The following is a 19,015-nucleotide window of genomic DNA, read 5'->3' as shown; positions in this document are numbered from 1 at the left end:
CGTTCATTCAAAATGGATGTTACTATTTACAGCAAAGTATTTTATCACTTTCCTTCTTCACTATCTTCTCAGATATATTTTATGTCCTGGTTTGAGGTAAAACAGAACCAACTTCCTGTTCAGTAATTTTATTTCTTAGCTAGGCCTCTTCTAACTCTCTGAAATTAACAGCATGTTGCATCAAAAATGGTTCGTTCTCAGTGATAAGACCAATGTTTACAGTTTGTGCCAAGGAATGGTACCCAGAGAGGCTCTTGAGTATACTTATTGCTATAACAACCAAGGTCAGCTAATTTCGTTATTTGCCCCGTTGGAGGGTCAGAAACGGAAAAGCGTAGAGGGGTCCCACCTGCAGGGAGGAGCGGACAGGACAGGGGACCCAAAATTGACCAACAGGGTATTCCATCCCATCTGTCCCATGCTCAGTACAAAAGCTGAGGGATCAAAGGGTCAGTTCTCTTCCTTCAATGTCTGACATCCAAGGAGGACCCTGTCTGTTCATCTGCCTTTGATCCCGATCCGTGGGTTCCTGACTCCAGCTGTGGAATCCAGTTCCCCCCATCACCGAGTCCAGTCTGGGACTTCCCCAGTGCCTGCCAGTGACATCATCCTGGGAGCTTAATATGGTTTTATATATACTGTATTTATTTCATTATTTTCCTTTTTATTTTATTATTACTATTTCATTAGTTAATTTCCTCTAAACTTGTAAATCTTTTTATGTCTCCTCCTCCTCTCTGTGCACAAGAGGCTGGAGGGGAATATCTGTCACCGGCCATTGGCCAATTTGGCCAAGACCGTGACTTTTTATTACTTCAGAATAAAACCAAACAGTTTCACAATTCTTTAAGCCTGGTAAATCTTAGAAGCCTTATGGCAGGAATATACATAAGAAAACAAATGCTTAGCCTGTACTTCAAATGCAATTCCATGCATTACTTGAAAAAGGGTGCTTCAAAAAACAAGTGAAGAGTATTTATTAATTATAATACTCTTCCAGTACTTTTATTAAGTATCCAATTCTGCACCTAAAGACAAATATAGAATTCCCAACTGATTTCAGCGACCAGAGTCAGACTGGAACTGCCAGGACCTACAGTCAGTCCACTGAAACCCACAGGATGGTTCCGCATATAGAACATAAACTTCGATTACTGACATCAGCTATAGGAATGGTGCCACCACTCTGTAGCCACCATGCTCTGGCAGCTCCCTCTGCCTCCAGGGATCAATACTCCACAACCAAAACATCAGCCTCCCCTAAGCAGCACGGAGAAGAACTCGCCGAGGCACAGAACCCAGGCTGCCCTCGTTCCCTCCGAAGAGCATCATCACACACTGACAATCTACTGGTCCTACTCAATCTATTTTTAATTTTTTTCTCATTTAAACACACACACTAAAGTATGCACCTCACTTAAATAAACTAGACATAAATGTGTCTCCTGATACCTGGTAATTCGTACTGCAGTCCTCGGCAGGAGAATCGGCGCATTTTTCACATGGAGAACCTGCCTCCTCCATTTCAACCACATGCGAACCAGGATGCTTCTTCAAACGCACACCTCAGTAACAGATACTTTCCTTTGTTTCTTTACCTCTTCTCAAGCGCAGTATGTCCTCTACCATTTTACTACCTTCATGCCAGAACAGCACTTCAAACACTTTTTGATTTTCCAGCAGTAATTGCATCTCTGCTAAGCAGGGCTTCCCAGCTCCTGTTTCTACCACTGCTCAAGTCAGTATTAAATTAAACCAAATGTTCCCAGAAAACAGGGATTCAGCAAGCACTCCACATGATCACTTATGCAATTATCATCCACTTCCCAACTAACAGGTTATGAGCTAGAATTAAAAAGAAAGTGAAAAGAATCTTTTTTTCCCCTTTATAGAAGCCGGCTGGAATGGAGATCTGTATAAAAACCACAAATATTCAGATTAACTACAGTGTTTCCAGTCTGCCACTGAACATCGAAATTACAGCTTTCATATGCTGTCATCTCGATCGTTTTGTCAGGATGAACCCTCCACATACAATAGTTAGTTAAAACTAGACATATCAATTACTTGTCTATCAAGCATTCCCAACCCCAGTTGCACTTAGAACATGTGGAAATTAAGATTCAAACAGATCCATTGTGTGGATCTCCACATGGCCACACTTGAAGTGTTAGAGTGTCATACACTTTTCAAACAAAGCAAAAAAAGGGGAAGGAAAAAAGCAACTAAGAAAAAGAACTCGAGGCATATTATGTATATGCCGGGTGCTGTATAAGTAATTAAGTATGGAAAATAGGAAGAACAGAAGACTCCAATCAACCCTTAGCCACTACTCTTCTACTCTTTTGTGGTCACTGTTTGAAAAAGTGCAACTGAGTTTCAAAGACCCCACCTTTTAGTCTGAGAAAAGCTTTCAGGTGCCCCTTTTGATTTAACATATTTAAAAATGCAGAAATAATATACAGAATAGAAATAACTCTAAAGTAACTTACCTTTGATTTTTTGTTCAATGGCCTAGAACAAGAAAAAAAGAAGTGTCAGTGATTTGTGCAGATAAGAGAAAACCACATGTGCACGTGCCATTTCATAAAGCAACATTAGCTTTTGACTTCCTTCTTTTAAAATATTTTAGTTATTTAATTATCTACTTCAGAAGTGTCTCTCTAACCAACACATGCCTATTATTCCTTATGCCTAGAAAGCTGTTTAAACGTTACAGAAGACAAAATTAATTTGAAAGATAACTACATGAAACAGACTGAATTAAACTTGCAAATTCAGATGTTTGAAGTGAGTTAAAAACTGTGCCTGGAAGCAAGGAACCTCCAACACTTTTATTGCAGAATACGGCAGGGGAAGAGGGAGGGACCTAGAAACTTAAAGGAAGAAAATAAATGCAAAAGCTTTAAGTCTTTCGTTTCCAAGATTCAACTGGTTATATCTCTGATACGGCCAAGATAAGAGATCTATTTGAATAAAGTTTTATCACATGATAAAAATGGGGAAAGAAACATTCCTTGTAAGGAAGCGCACCTTAATTTTGCAGTTTTAACTATAAAACATAATGAAACTAACTTCATGAAGGACCTCTTGAAAGCACAAATCATAGTTCTTCCTATCTGAAACTAGAGTTTTCTTAATTATCACTTTTAAAATACACTGTTGCCAAAGCAAAATGAGATCTTGCTGTATACTACCCATTTTAATTGATGGTACCGCATACATTCATAATATGCAATAAATTTGTGGTAATACTTAAACTGTGATTGTCTATAATTAAATCCTTGAGGAGAGAGGAAGAAAAAGAGAGAGCATGTATGAATGCAAGAAAAATGTATTGATTCGCTGATTTGATCTAAGACTTGGTTAGACTCAGACATTAGCACTGTTAGGTCTGACTACTGAAACTTTACTAATGACTCTTCAGTGCCATAGCCTCATTTCTCTTTAAGGAAATCAAGAGTACATTAACAGAAAAACCCTCTTTTTCAATTTCTTAGGCTGACAAATGCAAGGATACATAGAAAAAAAATTAAGTTATACTGTCTGATACTTCAAAAAGTAGACTCTCGCTCCCAAGGAACCTTGAGCATAAGTTTTTCCCATTTTTTTTTTTTATTTATGCTCTTAAGAGATTGCTAAAAATAGCTAAAGACTGCAAAACCTCTTCTGAAGAAAATCCACTCTACTAACAATAATGCATCAGCCTCTGGAACTAAGAAAGCAAAAACAAAGCCAATGGCTGCTTACACAAACGTATCAAAAAAAACCCCACGCCACATTCATTTTCAGTTTTGCCCATCTCATCCATGTTACCCTGACTCCTCCAATACCACCGTCCCTCTTCCTCACCTTCCAAAAGGCAGTTGCTGTGCTCGGGGCCACTACGTAACGCCACAACTTTTCATTATACTTTTTATTCAACACATCTGGTTAAAAAAAATTATTTTGAAGACTTGGGAAGTTTTGTATGCGCTTCAGCTCCAGGGTACTGTATGCACAGCAGCTGGCTTTGAACCAAGTGTTCCAAACACATTTTTATATGATCGTAAAAAGGTACATGGAACACAACAGTTGGTGTCCCACGAAAGCTGCTCAGCATCAAGATGCAAGCACAGAACATACCTTCTCTAAGTTAAGTGTCATACCTCTGATTGTTTTCTACTCCTTTTAGTTCCAGTTATTAAAAAAATACAGTACATATAAAACCCACGCACTAGGTTTTCCTTCCACAGTACCATTACAGGATGCCTTTTCAGTTCTTGCCATGCCTATACATGTGTTTTGAGCTTACTATGGAGAGCCAGTAATCTCATCCCTCTCCCAGATGTGACCTGAGTTAAAAATCAATTCATAGCTTGGCACTCGACCCATAAACAGGAAAATGAGACAACTTAGAATTTTTCAAAATTTTTTTGCTGTTTCTGACTATTCACAGCCCGCAGAGAGATCAGCGAAGAGAAAGGGTCATAGGATAAGGCTACTGACTTCTTTTTATACTAAGGTGCTGTTTTCTAAAAGAAAAACAAATTGAACATATTTCAGCTAGGGACTTCCAAAATACATCAAAGTGTATCAGTACTTGGTGTACGGTTAAATGCTTTAAAGTTTTTGCTAGAGAGCCTATGGTGGATAATACAAAACACTACGTTCTTAAGAGATCAAACAGAAAAAGTTAGCTTACAAAACAAAAAGAGCAATTTTGGTCAATCTGAAGCTATTCATTAATATTAAAAGAACATGAAAGGGATCCTGCCTTCCTTGTGACCTACATTAACAAGTTTTCATTTTAATCTAGGATCAAGCCATGTCTGTACTAGGACTTTTTTTTCTTTTTAACAGCAAAGTTAACTGGCAGTTGTTCGTTACCATGGGTTTTCAGAGGTATATTCTCTTTAATCTAGATCAAGTTTAAGCTTCTCCAGGAATGCAGATGAGCACTCTTGTGGCATCCTACTCTTTTTCCATAGAAGCTGCTTAAATCCCTGACACAAGAAATCCACACACTCCACACCTTGTTACTCTGAGAATACAGCACCTGTGGCTTCTGAAGAACTGTCTAGCAGGTGCTCCATGGCAGGAGAAAGGGCAAGCAAAACTTTTAATTTTAGGCAAAGGTCTAATCTCTTCCCTTTCAAAAAGTATTTATACTTTTATTTCTTCTAGAAACTTCACTCTCAAACATGCCTTTCAAACTCATGAAAAAACTAAATTTTGGGGGAGGAAGTCAGCTATGAAGAATCACGTGTTTAAAAGACTCAAAACAAGTAAACCGGCTCCTTTGCCATTACAACTTCTCATTTAAGAATTCCAAGAGGAAAATAAGTTATAAATTTACAACTGAGGTCCAAAAAAATATCATGCAGCTTTGCAGTTAACTACTGAAAAGAACTTCTCATTCTGAAATATGAGCAAATACCTCTTCTAGGAGTACCCCTCCAATCCTATTCCGCTTAGATTTGTTGCAAGATTAGATGTACCTAATTTTGTACAGGTGCACAACACACACCTTCATTTAGGCCAACAAACAAGGAGAGCTGACGACTGATTTTTTCGACTACATAATAAATATCTAGCATTAGTCAATGGAATCTCAGAAAAACTGTTAAGCAGGTTCGCTTTGCTACCACCAGTTAGCACACAAACCTGAAACGGACGCGTTTTTAAAAACAGATTTACAATTAGAATCAATGGCCACAATTAATATCTTGACAGTAAACAGGAATCCTGTAGTGTTTACAAGCATTTCTGTAATGTTTCCATCCCAAAACAGTTTTGCTGTCAATATTTTCATTTTTGCCCACCTTCCCCAATACAAATTGTCTTATGACACCTATGTTTCCATACTGAAGGATAAGAAGATATATGCAAGGATACAGTTGAAAGCCCCTGCCTTAAAAAAAAATGGTAATTTTATTCTACTAATAAATGCACTAACACTGAGGAAGTTTTCAAGCTTGAAACCGCTTCAACTGACAATCAGGAAAAAGAATGGCCATCTCAGAAGATTATTTAATCTCTGAAAAAAACTGTACAGAAAGCCAATTAAGAGGTTCAATATGTCAGTTGCCACTAAGTAACTAACAGTACTATTAAAGCTTAAAACATTAAATTAAAATTAAACACTTTAAAACAGCAGCTAAAACAGTATTTACTAGTGATGCAACAAAACTAACCCATAAGCATGGGGTTTTATTTCTTATTGTTCAACATACCTTTTTTTGAGCAGCTTCCTTCTTCTTCTTGTCTTCTTTTCTCTTTTTCCTTTCTTCCATCAACTGTTCTTCCTCTTCTTGCACTAAATCCCTGAACCACACAGTTTGTAATTAACTCTCCCAAAATACAATTTGTACACACTTAGATTCATTTTAGAACAATTATTTCACAGTGCCACAAAAGGAACTGGGGAATTTTACTTCTAATTGGATAATATTTCTATGGGGACTATGTACTTTCACTGCAAATCACAAGTGACAAAACTTTAAGAGGAGATGCAGTGTCAAGCTATGGGGAAGATTTTCTTTTTTCCAAAATTTACAATGAAGGTGTAGACATTAATTTGATTCAAAAGCCAGAGCAAATTCAGATGTTATTTACTATCTACCTGCTATTGTGAATTTGTATGACTGAGCTTTCACACATCACATTTCCCCACTGTCACATGCGATCAGCTCTGACCCAGCACAAAGTGTGACTACGCTCAGCATAAACCAAGCAGCGGGTTCCTCCCCAGCCCCACACACCCTCTTCCATCAACACTGGTGCCCAGACAGCCATGCAGCGACTTGCATCAGCTCGCTGGTCTTAAACACCACCTCTGCCAAGAAACAGCCAATATATACACATTCTCCTGCGTGAGTAGTGAGCTACTGCAACTGGCCGTGGATCTGTATGACATAAAGGACACATGAACTAGCGGGAACATCAACTGAAGAGCATGGTCAGGGCAGAGCTTTCAATTTTAGAGCACGTTAAACGAGCGACAGAACTGTAACCTGACAAACGTGAAAACAAAACCCGTTACATTAATTTAAATTCGCTTAATACAAAGTTTTACACACAAAAACAGAAGGCTTAGCAGCAACGCCACTTTCTAGATTACACTACATTTTCTTAAAAACAGAATTCAGCAAAGGCAAGACAAAAGGGAGAACATGGAGAGTATAAAAAGCAGAAAGAACTAAAGGCACTCAAAAAACATTCACAAGCTACCGGGGTCAGCAGGAACTAATATCTCATACAAATTTGACAATAACTAAAAACTCCTTTCTTCAAGGCCATGCTTGGAGAGATGAGAATGAGAATGAACTCGACACAACCACGGCTGACAGAAAAGACTGTGGTAACAGGCAGACAAAACCACATTTGGGCTAATCGTGCAAAAAGCTCGTGACAACCGAAGATCAGTCTGTTGTTTCATACATGAGAATAAAAACAACTGCTCACAGAAAGAAGGACTGTGAAGTTTAGAACACAACAATAAACCGGAATATAAAAATAAAACAGTGGCAGCAGTTTGCTTTTTTCACAACGCTGTAAGACAGAGGGAGAAGGAGCCTACTAATAATCAGTTATTTCAAAGTCTGAGGTTCGGAGGATAAAGCATTTTTGTGTACTAGAAAGCCTAGTTGCAAGACTCCTCTTTGCCATTTCAGGTTCAGGAATGTTTCCGAGCTCAAAAGCTTGGAAGCTTTTGGCCCACAAGCCCTAACCATATAGTCAGGTGGACAAGATTAAAAAAAATAGGTTGAAAATGTTTTTCTAGCTCTCCTGAAGCATAGATCTAGGTTACAACACACGTCCTTCCGATGTCCTGAACCTACACGAGCTCCACTGCACATCTACCCTCTTGCTGGGCAAACCACAGCCTTCAGAGAAGTCCTAATTTCTATGATACTTCAAATAGGATGTGGGAACACACTCCACACATTTTGACTAAAGGAAGAAAGGAACAAATTTGCTCTTTGAGTAGCCTTCAGAGATTAGTGTTAAGTCCTCTATCTGAAATGAATTCCTGTGTAACTGATGTTCTCCCAAATCTGTACACACTTACTATCCGATCAGCTGCAGCTAAAGTAACAAGAGGTGCCCAGATTCAATGCTACTGCAGAAAGCTCTGGACAGTAAAAATTATTAGAGTCATGTAGGTTATTTACTGTTGCAAAAGAAAAAGCCAAGGAAAAAAAAAATGATGGAAGGGAATTTACACCCTGCTTGTGACATAAAAAGCACTGTTTTTATCTTTGCCATGCTTTTCACATATAAGCAAGCCAGAACAGGAGAAGAGATTTTATTATCCAATTACTTTGAATGTATTAAAAATCTCCTTTAAATAAGTTACCCTGATTTGATAACACATGGTTGCACATACATTATCAAAAGACACCTTGTTATACAAAAATTTGTGGGGAAAATGAACAACGTCAATACTGGGCAGCTAACGAACGGTTTGCTTCTGCCTAGAAAGACTGGGCTCTTTTTTAATCCCGAACTACCCGCAACTACAAACCTCCAGTTTCAAATAAGGTAATTATATACATGTCAGAAGCAATGACAATTCAATACAGTAAAACACTAGACACGCCATAAGTATTAAAACTTTCGTTACTTATTTAGTTACATAAATAATCAGTTAATTTACTTTTAATGCAGTTCACGTCCCTTTCAAAATGAATGCAGGCATCAGTTTTGGTTTGCGTTTTTTTTTTTCAATTTTTTTTTTTTTAAATCCACATGTGACTTCCAGTTCCCAGTTGCCCAGTTCCACTGTGGCAAATTCATATAACTTCCACACTTTTTAATTAGACAAAACAGCACTCTTTTGGCACCCGCCTCTCATTATAGGTAGTACCAATGTAAGTAATACTAAGCAGCAGCTCATCAGGTCTTCTCTTTATGGTAGCCAGCGACTTACTGTATTTTGCATTCTGCGTAATGCTGCCATTCTTTTGGAAGAGGTGAGTACCACGTTGTTGCTGCCCATTTGAGTTCTACCTTTAAACTTTAAAACTGCTCTTTTCTCCTGTGGTGAGATTCTTCAGCAAGATGTTGAAAGTGGTTCCCCTCCCAGAAGGGACAATGCCATATGAACAATACTTATATTTAAATTTCAAAGCTTGTGGCCACTTGGCTATTGTTAGTTTCAAACAAAACGAGATACGGTAGTACTTCCACATGACATTCATTGTGGAAGAAAAAAAGCCAGCAATGCTTAAAATATTTACAGAGTACAGGAACTTCTGAGACTATTAACTTTAGCACACAAGACAATCATATGATTGCATTTTGGGTAACTGAAGCATTTTTCTCAAATGTACTTTAATTACTATTAATACTGCCAGACAACAGCTATACTTGATCTACACGGTAAAAATCAATTTGTCTGGAGGGAGGAAAGTTTTATATTCACAGAATTAACAAGTATTTCTTTATTTAATTGTAAGTATCTTCTCTGATTTCTCCCTGTAAACAGAAAACCTTTGGAGCATGGCTACATGTATCTGTACGGCAACCAATACAAACAGAAATCGGTTTTCATCCCTACTTGACTTGATCTTTGTTCTCACTGCAAATCTGATTCCATTCTCTACTCCTATCTTTTCCCAGTGCTCCCTTCTGTTGGAATAACACTGATTTATTGCATATCCAGCATCCCTTTTCTCCTCTACCACTTTTAGCGTGACTGTTACAAGTCCCCATCAACTCATGCTGCATGTGTTAACAAAAGCCGTCTGACACTGCAGGTATTTACCAGAGGTAGAGCAACAGCTTTGACAATGAGCAGCCAAACAAAACCAGTATTCTTTCCACCATACATATACAGTAACGTACTAGACAGACCACCACTTTAAGTTTCCACAGACCAAATTCTGTCTTTTAAGATTTTCTAATAACAGAGAGCAAGCATTGGTTATTTCTCTTTTTTTTTTTTTTTTTTAATAATTGCTCCTCATGCGTTAAGATATGAAAAAACAAATATCTAAAAATATTCTTTTGGAGTCCCCTCTCTATTTCAGTTGCACTGCAAGACAAGTCACAAACCATCAAACACAACTTGGCTATTTTATTTTATTATATTTTTCTCATCCGGCTCCAAGATTCATTTAGGACTGCCTTACTGCAAAAAACAATCTTGCATTTGCAATTAGGTCTCAAAAACTATTTCATGGATAACTAAGAGGTTAGTCACATAACTACAGAAAACAATTATAGTTGGCCAGTTTCATTTAAAGCAATCTCTTGGATACTTTGCAAATTTGAGGTAATGATTAACCCCCATTGACATTTGTGCACTATAAAGGTGACACATAAGTCAGTTTTGTCTGCCACTGACTGGCATCCTGAGCATTTGTAACCAAACTGAAGTTGGTAACACTGATCCTCAGTTTGAGTTAATTTGGAATGGTCCAATTTTTAACAGGTAGTTTGAATCCAATACAAGCAGCATGTAGGTCTGAAATCAGCCTAGAAAAAAATAGCTTCTATATATCACAATTCATTTTTGATAGAATACACACTTAATTTCCAGTTGACTTCCATCCAAAGAAAAGTCACTGATTTGCTATTCAGGAAGATGGTATTTCCTGAGGTAGCACTGACAATAAGAGACACTAATCCAACAGATAAGGTCAAGTACGGTATCTTCCTCCCATGGCCAGGAAAAGTAGTGTCCACAGCCCTTCTCCTCTCACAACCTTGTTGCCTGTGGGCATAACGCACAACTACCCTACGCGTGGGCTGCTGGGCTGACATCTCCCAAAGCCCGAGTTCAACACACATGTTCCCTGTCCACCTTGTCCCGAGATCACCCCAGGAAAACGCACCACCACAAGCAACGGGAATTCCTGTCACCTTCCCATGACATCCTCTTTCCCAAAGGATTTCCAATAACCTGAGAAGAATTTTAAGAGTTAAGAAAGCCACTAGCGCCTTGTTTTGTATAACAAATTTCAGCGTGTCGCATGCAAAAACTGCATTAACTGGAAAATCATTCAGCTTTTAGAAGAAAAGAACAAGCAGAATGCAAAATAGTATTTTCACAGAAAAAAAAAAAGGAACTTGTCAATCCTGCTACAACTAAATTAACAAGACTTTATTTTATTTTTAGAATACAGATGCTAACAACTAATATACGAGTATCTCTGGAATATTCCACCCACAGCATAATTTTTTTGTTTCCACATAGAAACAATAAAACTCAAAAATTATGACACTGTGATCATTCTATTTTCATGTATTTAAGAAAAATAGATTTTAGATTACAAAGCCATCTTAGAACACATTAAAAAAAAAACAAACCCCAAAACTATGATTAGTATCACGACCCTAGGCAACCTCTGAAAAAAAAAATAAAATTACCCACCTATAGCGCACAACATGTTTTTAAAAGAGTATTAGATTACCATTATAATGTTATACCTCAGTGACTGTACAGCAAAACCCATCGTACAATTAAGTAAGAACAACAGTAAAGTCCTTACTGCCCATGTTCTTCATTGAAAACTGAACCTTTCAAAGAAGGTAGTCCTATTACCACTACCCTCTTACATAAACATAAACCTGAAATACAAATTCAGATTTGCCTATTAAGTCATCACAGCCTAAAGCAGAACTCCTGAATTTCCATCTCTGACAGCTGAAAGCGCAAGTTTCCTTTATTCCCTCTAACACATTAATACACAGCCCTCTCAACAGTCAGCAAATGATAGTATTTATGCATCAGATTCCAACACCCATTAGAACATATAACAAACAAGCTACATTTTTAATGCTGCTCCTTGAGAAACAGAAGTGTTACGTAGTATTTCCCATTAATCATCTTAGACTTTAACAGCCACCTATTCCTGCTAAGTACTCAACACTTTATATTATTCTTTGTGTACAAACTATCAGCAGCTTCATGTTACTTTACAGCACATAACAAGCAACACAGCAGGAACCCAGACTCGTAGTAACAAGACAAAGCCAGAAAAACAGCAAGTTCTTTTGCTGGGTTTTTCCCTACATCTGGGTGGATTTAGTCCATCGACCCTGTATGGCAAAAGTGCTTGTAGCAGCATGCTTGGTCCATCAGCTGGCCAAACGAAAAGCAATGACTGAGAATTCAGATTCGTAACATGAATATATAAACAGACTTCTATTATTTCCCCTATCAGCCATCCAACTTTCACTAAAACACACGTACAGGGAATTTCTTTTTCCTCCTATATAATTGGATTAGCTTGCCCAAGGTTAAATTGTCTTAGCAGAAATGCAAACCTTATTTTTCAATTTAGATCAACTGAAAATAAAATACCCACACCATACAAAATTCACATTTGAGACCGGAGCAAAGGCCTTCAGTTTAAATAGCTTAACTTGAAAGGTGCTTTATTTTCAAGTGAGACCAAATGAAAATGGATCCTGATCTCAGGAGACACTGCACATTTGATGGCCCTGAGAACATACATGTAGAAGCTGCTATTATCTGCGTAATTTAAAACAGACTGTCAGATAAATATTTACCATTATTTATTTTTAAAATATTTTTTCTCCGAATTTATGTACCTTAGCACAATTCTTTTTTGTATAAGGGGAAAAAAACCAATAAACTACCAAAACGCTTTACTCAATTAAGCCATTTAAAATAAAAAAAAAAAAAAAAGAAGGACTTTTAAATCTTCTAGGACAGGTATCACTTTGGCAAGTGCCTTGCGATTATGGGTGATTTTTGATATGAAGTCTTTAACTTCATTACTATCACAATAAGACGCCATTAAACACGAGCAGCTACATTCTCACTTCAACAGTCAGCATTCACTACTATTGCTTTGTTTTAAGTTTTGACAAGGCTAATTTTATTTTTGTATGGCTTGATTTGTTATTTGGCTTGCAAACCAGAAAAAAGCTGCAATGCTGCAGCTCAATGCTCAAAATGTTGCAGTGCTCAAAAAGTAAACATTTCTGGTAATGTTTACATCAAATCATATTTTACTTATTAGTTTAATTCTTGAAGAAAGTTCTATTAACCTGTAATTTCAAAAGCTCCAGCTTGGCATTATAAAAAATCTGGGCTGATATAGACCTATTTAACCCCTATTCCTACGTTACAGAAGAGGAGAATCAAGTATACCCATATTTTCCCTGGAAGACATACTGATGATGCAATAATTACTGTTTGTGCAGCACGCTATCTTTGCTGTTGTAATATATAAACCAGAAACATGTTATACCACAATAAAATCATAATTCTAGTTACCTCACTGAGGAAATTATGGTTTCAAGAAGAATTTTGACACGTTAAGATCTGAGACATCCCACTGCATTGTTATGATTTGAACTCACTATTTATTTTGAGTGAAAGTGTGTATTACTTGCACACAGAGAATTTCAACACCAAAATAAACCAGGCTGCCTTTCACCATTAATACCAGTTACCAAGCATTCACCAAAACTGAACTAGCTATGCAACAGAATTGCATCTGCTGTTGGGTTTCTGGATTCTTCAAGCTAGCACTAAGAGAACTGCCTCTCCACAAATGCTGCTAAAGATGCCAGCACTGTTACAGATGCTCACACACAGTGTTTGCTATCCAGACACCTTCAAAAAAACACTTTCAAAGCACATTAAAGTCACGCCGCCCCACAAGATGGTGCTAGCACATTTTTAAAGACATTGCTACCACCGCCAACAAATGTTTGTAGAAGCCTTGAGGCTGTGAAGGGATTCTCCCAAAGGAATTGCATGTTAGGTGTCCTTTGAAGCACTTCAAACGCTGCAGACCACACTAGGGGCTCTGGTGTCACTGCTACGGCCCCCCACGCTGAACACATGGAGTGACCAAGCACCGCGCTGGCCACAGCCAACAGCAGGCAGGGGGTCATGCAGGGGAAGCACTTTGCCACTGGACAAAGGAGACCAGTTAAACAACCAGCCAGTCTCTCACTGGCCCTGTGTTACTAACTGAAGGTAAGAAGATAACTATGGACCTTCTACACTTTTACTCCATGTAGTATATGTAAGAATTAGAAGTGATTATACACAGCGGCTGTTGAAACCACTCTAAAATTTCAGTGACAAATATATAAAATAAATTTTGGGGGAAATAAATAAATCAATCTTTTCCACCATTTGCTTTTCTTCCAGTTATAAATTAACTTGCAATGCTACAGGTGGAACACCGCCAGATAATTACATTCAAGTATCTGGCATTCAAAGATCTTTTACAATTCTGCAAAGGCAGTAAACATGCATGCATGCACACACTATGTATTCAACCTATGTCTGATACTCTACACAGATTTTCTAACATATTCTGAAACTTCAAGTTTTGATAATTTTTCTGTATTCTGACCTACAAGTTCCCTAATCTCTACATTTTTTAAAATTATGCAATTACATACAATGGCCAATAAAAATTATTTCTCAGTTTCTGTAAAAAAAAGAAGCTAGCTTTTCTACTAAACCATCATTATATAAGAATCAATTATAAAATGTGTATTTTGATTAAAAATGGATTCTCCAATGCCTTTATCAATGCTTCCCACAAAACAGCGTACTACACCAAAACAAGCACTCGTCAAGTTTATGGAACAGAAACCAGTACTTTGAAGGTAACAAAAAAATCCCCGACAAAACCCACCAGTGCCTTGAATGGAAACCCTCTGGCAACTAAAACCACTCAGCATCTTACACAGGAGCAAAGAAAGCCTCAGGCACCGATAACAAAACAAAACCACTTATTTACAGATGTTGTGTGCGTGTTAATTCTTTCCAGCTATTAATGTATAGAAGAGGTGCTGCCAAGCTAAAAACTGAAACAATTACTTCAATGAATAATTAATTAGTAAATGTGTGTCAGCTACTTTCTTTTTTGCACTTAAATACCTCAGTCTTTAAATTATCACCCTAAAAGCAAAGTGACAGAATTCTAACTACCATGTGTCTACCACTATCTATTACTTGGAATACACTCATCTCTCCCATTTTCCTAATACTGAAGCTGGTTCAACAGAACTATGTTCCAAACTAGAAGCGCTATAGTATTTGTGTTACCGTTTTGCCCTGAAGTTTCACCCGAGATGCTCACTGCTACACAAGCATACAAAAGACGAATCTCTTTGCCAAGACATTTATCATCTAAATACACAACACTTCAGTAGCAGCATCAAACAACCCCTATCTTCATTTAACAAATGGGGAAACAAGACAGATTAAACCGCTTCTCCATAATCACGCTGGTCATATAGAGTATCTGTAACAGACACACAAACCCAAACGACTGCTCAAGTCCAGCATCTTAACCATAAGACCCCCCATACTATAGAGTGCTTCAGTTTTATTAACACAGAGTCAAGAATTGTACTGCACAATGGATTTGCTGTAAGACTAGAAAAAGAAAAGGTAAATGCAAGTTACCTAATGGGGACAACCTAACAATGACGCATGACCTGAAGACGTGTGCGTAGAGGAGAAAGGAATGCATAATTTTGCCTAAGTACCTCTAAAGGTCTTGAAAAGTATGAGCAGAATGCTGTCTCTGCAATAAACCCTTCCCATTTGACAGCAGGAGTCATCCCGTAAGAAGTTTATCAGGAGAAAACCCCCATCCCCAAAAACCCAGCAGAAAATTGAGTCCTTCAATATCATGAGAAAGGACTGCATTTCTCACTGTTTCTCTATGTCTCTATCATTGAGCCATCTCATTTTTTTTTTCTGCAGCAAATAAGGAAAGCCTCATGGAAATATGGGGGTTACTCTAACATGGAAGAGTGAAAAAAAATATATAATTGTACAGTAGTAACTTAGTAGAATACATGGATGAAATCTAGAGGTATGCATGATTTCAGGTAAAAAGTTCGCATTCCCAGAACACGGACAGTCTAGAACCAATACAAAAGGACTCTCCAGAGCAGAACACAGGTGAATGAAAGCAGTGCGTGAATGTTTGGAAAAAAAAATTGTAAGCATATTTAGGATATTTACCTTCTCTCAGTTCCACATAAATGAGGCAGGAAAGCCCTGTTACCAAACAGAACAAAAAAGTTATTTCTTAAATCAGATGAACTAAATGGTGATTTTTACTGCTCCTGCTTTTAACCAATTTTAACTCTTAAATTTCTCCAGTTAATAATGGACAGTTCTTGTTCAGCAGTAGACTGAACAGGTGACATTCAACTCGTAACATTATGCAACAATACAGTGTGCAATGGATTTATTTGAATTACTGTCAAAAATCATGCACTACGCTTATTTGCCTAGGACTAGGCACATACACATTTTGAAGGAAATGCAGACCAAATGAAGCTTGTTTTCCAAAAGGCCAAACAAGCCAAATTGCTAATCCTGAGTTTAAAACAGTAAGCACTCCAACTGGATAAGCAAGCTGTAGTAAAAGCTACAATACTTATCCTATCACAAACCCCCAGCCTAGGCCAGTCTTCCTAGTAAGATGAAAAAAGAATATTTGCTACCCATTAATTTATAAGCATAAACTCCAAAGGTGACTTAAGAAGGTAGATGAAGCAATGCCAACATCCCATGGAGTTTACAGTCTGTATATACACTATGAAATTTTAGATTAAGAAAAACTGTAGCATAAGCTTATTTACCTTTTCCAGGAAAAGATACTTGCTCTTTTACAATTTGACTAGGTCACTGGGAATTTAATAAGATCGTAAATAATGACATTAGAGAAAGAATGAGAGCTATCTGTTGAGTTCTACAACAGAAAAACAATTAATCAGGCCTATCCAGGGTAGGCATGCCACAGTTTTATAAGGCTATGTGCTCACATGATGAGAACTCCCTCACTAAACATAAACCAGTTAGAATCCAGGTTTCTGAAAACAACTGGTTATTAATGTTAACTTAAAACTAGCTCTGAATCTTAAACGAGTGAAACATACACCTCTGTGTCAGAAAACACGGAGAGTCATTCCACATCAGAATTTACTCAGTGAACCTTGTTCTGTCCCCATCCCCCACGAAGCTCAGAGTTTAGACAGTTCTATAGTTTACTTTCACTTCTTGTGGCTGGCTGCCACACCTGCCAGTGTGACAAGAGACCTCTCTTAAGGTCATAAAAATGTGAAGATTTACTGAATTACTAAGACTTGGACCAGAGCATTGTTTTGAACTTAGCACTCTGTCCATCTAAATAATATAGTTCTGAAATTGCTTCTGGCATCAAGTATGCACTGAGTGCTTTTCACAGAACACTGATGATTATTGTTTTTTGGTACCTTTTGTGGACAGATTACTTAAAGAGTTGTGATTTGAAATCATTCTCTTCAAGTAAAGTCCATTTAACAATGACCTTTACGTTGTATTTACAAGCAATATGCGAAGTGTATCTTAAAGATTCCATGTATTTCAGCAACAAAATGGGAAAAATTATTCATGCTTAAGCATATTACCAAAAAAAGGAAGACGCACACTGACAGCAGGGGAAAGCCACTCAGTTTTCACAGTGTAATCATAAATCAATCTGGAAGTTGGAGACTGATTCGGCATGATAAATAAGAATATTAGTTTCTGGTACCTTGCTTTTTTTCCCCTATCTGTTATATTCAGGGTTTCAGAATATTTCAAATGGCCCTAGTAAAAGTCCCCTTAAAAATTTGCAAGTTAAAGTCCCTTTAAGGTCTAATTGAAAGAGAACACAAACAGAAAGTAGGACAAAAGTCAAAAACAAAGAATGTAAACAACAGAAAGAGATAGATATTTGCAAGCAAGATGTACTAAAAATAAACGGTGCAGAAGAAAACTTCTTAAATACAAAAGTGACGTATATTATTGACACAGAATTCTTAATGCAACATAAATCTTAACTCTTTAGCTAAGTGATTTTAAAAAGGAGCTGCCCATTCTGCAAAGTTTTCAAATAAAAACTGCATGCTAATGGGAAACTCAATGCCTTTAACTCTTCATGGAAAAAGACGCAAACCCATAAAAGTTATATGGCAACATACAGTTTATTTGACCAACTTTCTTGCCAAAACAAACAATATTTGCCTGAACTGTATAGCAAAAAAATAAACAAACTCTTCATTAATTTTTTAGTTATTGTTAGGTACAACAACTTAGGACAGAAAAGTAAGTTGGTTTTCTCTTCAAAAAACTACCCTATTAAAGAAATTCTATTATAGAACCTAATATTGTTATTATGCAAAAGAAACCATACTAAAAAGGTGTTTAGCCTGTAGAATTAACCAAAATTGCAGAGATTTCTCTATGCAATAGCAGAGTGCATTTTCAAATTCATGGGGTTTTTTTTTATCCTTAAAATTAACATGAGATTAAAGCTCCAGATAAAGCCCACAATGATTTCTAGCCCAAGGCCAACTCTTGTTCTGAACTGTAGGAGTGAATTTAAATGAGTGTCTTACCTGCTTAGTTTTCTTTCGACTTCTTTGGTAGCTTTAGCTTCCAATTCTCTGGAACAGAAAGTGGTGTTGGTTTCCATGTCAACAGTAATGCAGCACAAAGCAAAAAATAAAACTGGAGCGGGGTTAAGATACACACTGAGCTCCATATGTTGATTTGTCAGGAGGAAATGGGGAGACCACAGATTGCTAAGTAATCAAATGATATGTTTACCCAGGGACAGCGAGGCAAGTGGAGCATAACCAGCACCAGCTATCCTTCCCTACTACGCAACCTCTACTTAATTGCTTCAAGTACTTTAACGAAAACAATTCTGCTGCATCACTTGAGCCTGAGAATTTCTTTAAAATACAGCAGCGAGAAAGCCCTCCTTACCCTCTCAGCCTGTAGCGGCGGCTGCAAAGGGCTGCCAGCTCCGCAGGAGCAAACAATAACGAGCACGGGAGGTCAAAGCTCAACTCCGCGGGGAAAACATTGCTTTTGGGCAAACGCCGCGGCCCCTCCGGGGGGGAGCCCCTCCCCTCCCGTCCCGCCCGGGCACGGCTCCCGCGGGGAGCCCGCCCGCTGCCGCACCGCAGCCCCCGGTCCCCTCCACCGGAGGGGCCGCCAGCCCGGCCCGCGCTTCTCCACCCGCTGCAGCAGGGCCGT

The 19,015-nt window shown here is 37.9% G+C and overlaps 1 protein-coding gene across 4 annotated transcripts in view; it reads right to left on the bottom strand.

Moving 5' to 3' along the window:
* The window catches only part of TNRC6A (trinucleotide repeat containing adaptor 6A), a 53,677-nt gene extending 34,954 nt beyond the window's left edge, over positions 1-18,723 (bottom strand). For 3 of the 4 annotated variants that reach the window (XM_054211139.1, XM_054211140.1, XM_054211141.1), the window contains exons 1-4: positions 18,370-18,722; positions 15,965-16,000; positions 6,216-6,306; positions 2,493-2,514 (exon numbers count right to left, since the gene is read on the bottom strand). In XM_054211139.1, coding sequence (XP_054067114.1) covers positions 2,493-2,514; positions 6,216-6,306; positions 15,965-16,000; positions 18,370-18,515 — 295 coding nt within the window. In that variant the 5' untranslated portion in view covers positions 18,516-18,722. Of the gene's footprint in view, positions 1-2,492; positions 2,515-6,215; positions 6,307-15,964; positions 16,001-18,369 lie in introns of all 4 variants that reach the window. The other variant, XM_054211142.1, reaches the window with a different exon arrangement.
* Between the last annotated feature and the right edge of the window lie 292 nt (positions 18,724-19,015).

This window comes from Rissa tridactyla, chromosome 8, assembly GCF_028500815.1.
Source record: "Rissa tridactyla isolate bRisTri1 chromosome 8, bRisTri1.patW.cur.20221130, whole genome shotgun sequence".
Lineage (NCBI taxonomy): Eukaryota > Metazoa > Chordata > Aves > Charadriiformes > Laridae > Rissa > Rissa tridactyla.
This window is presented reverse-complemented; position numbering and strand designations above follow the sequence as displayed.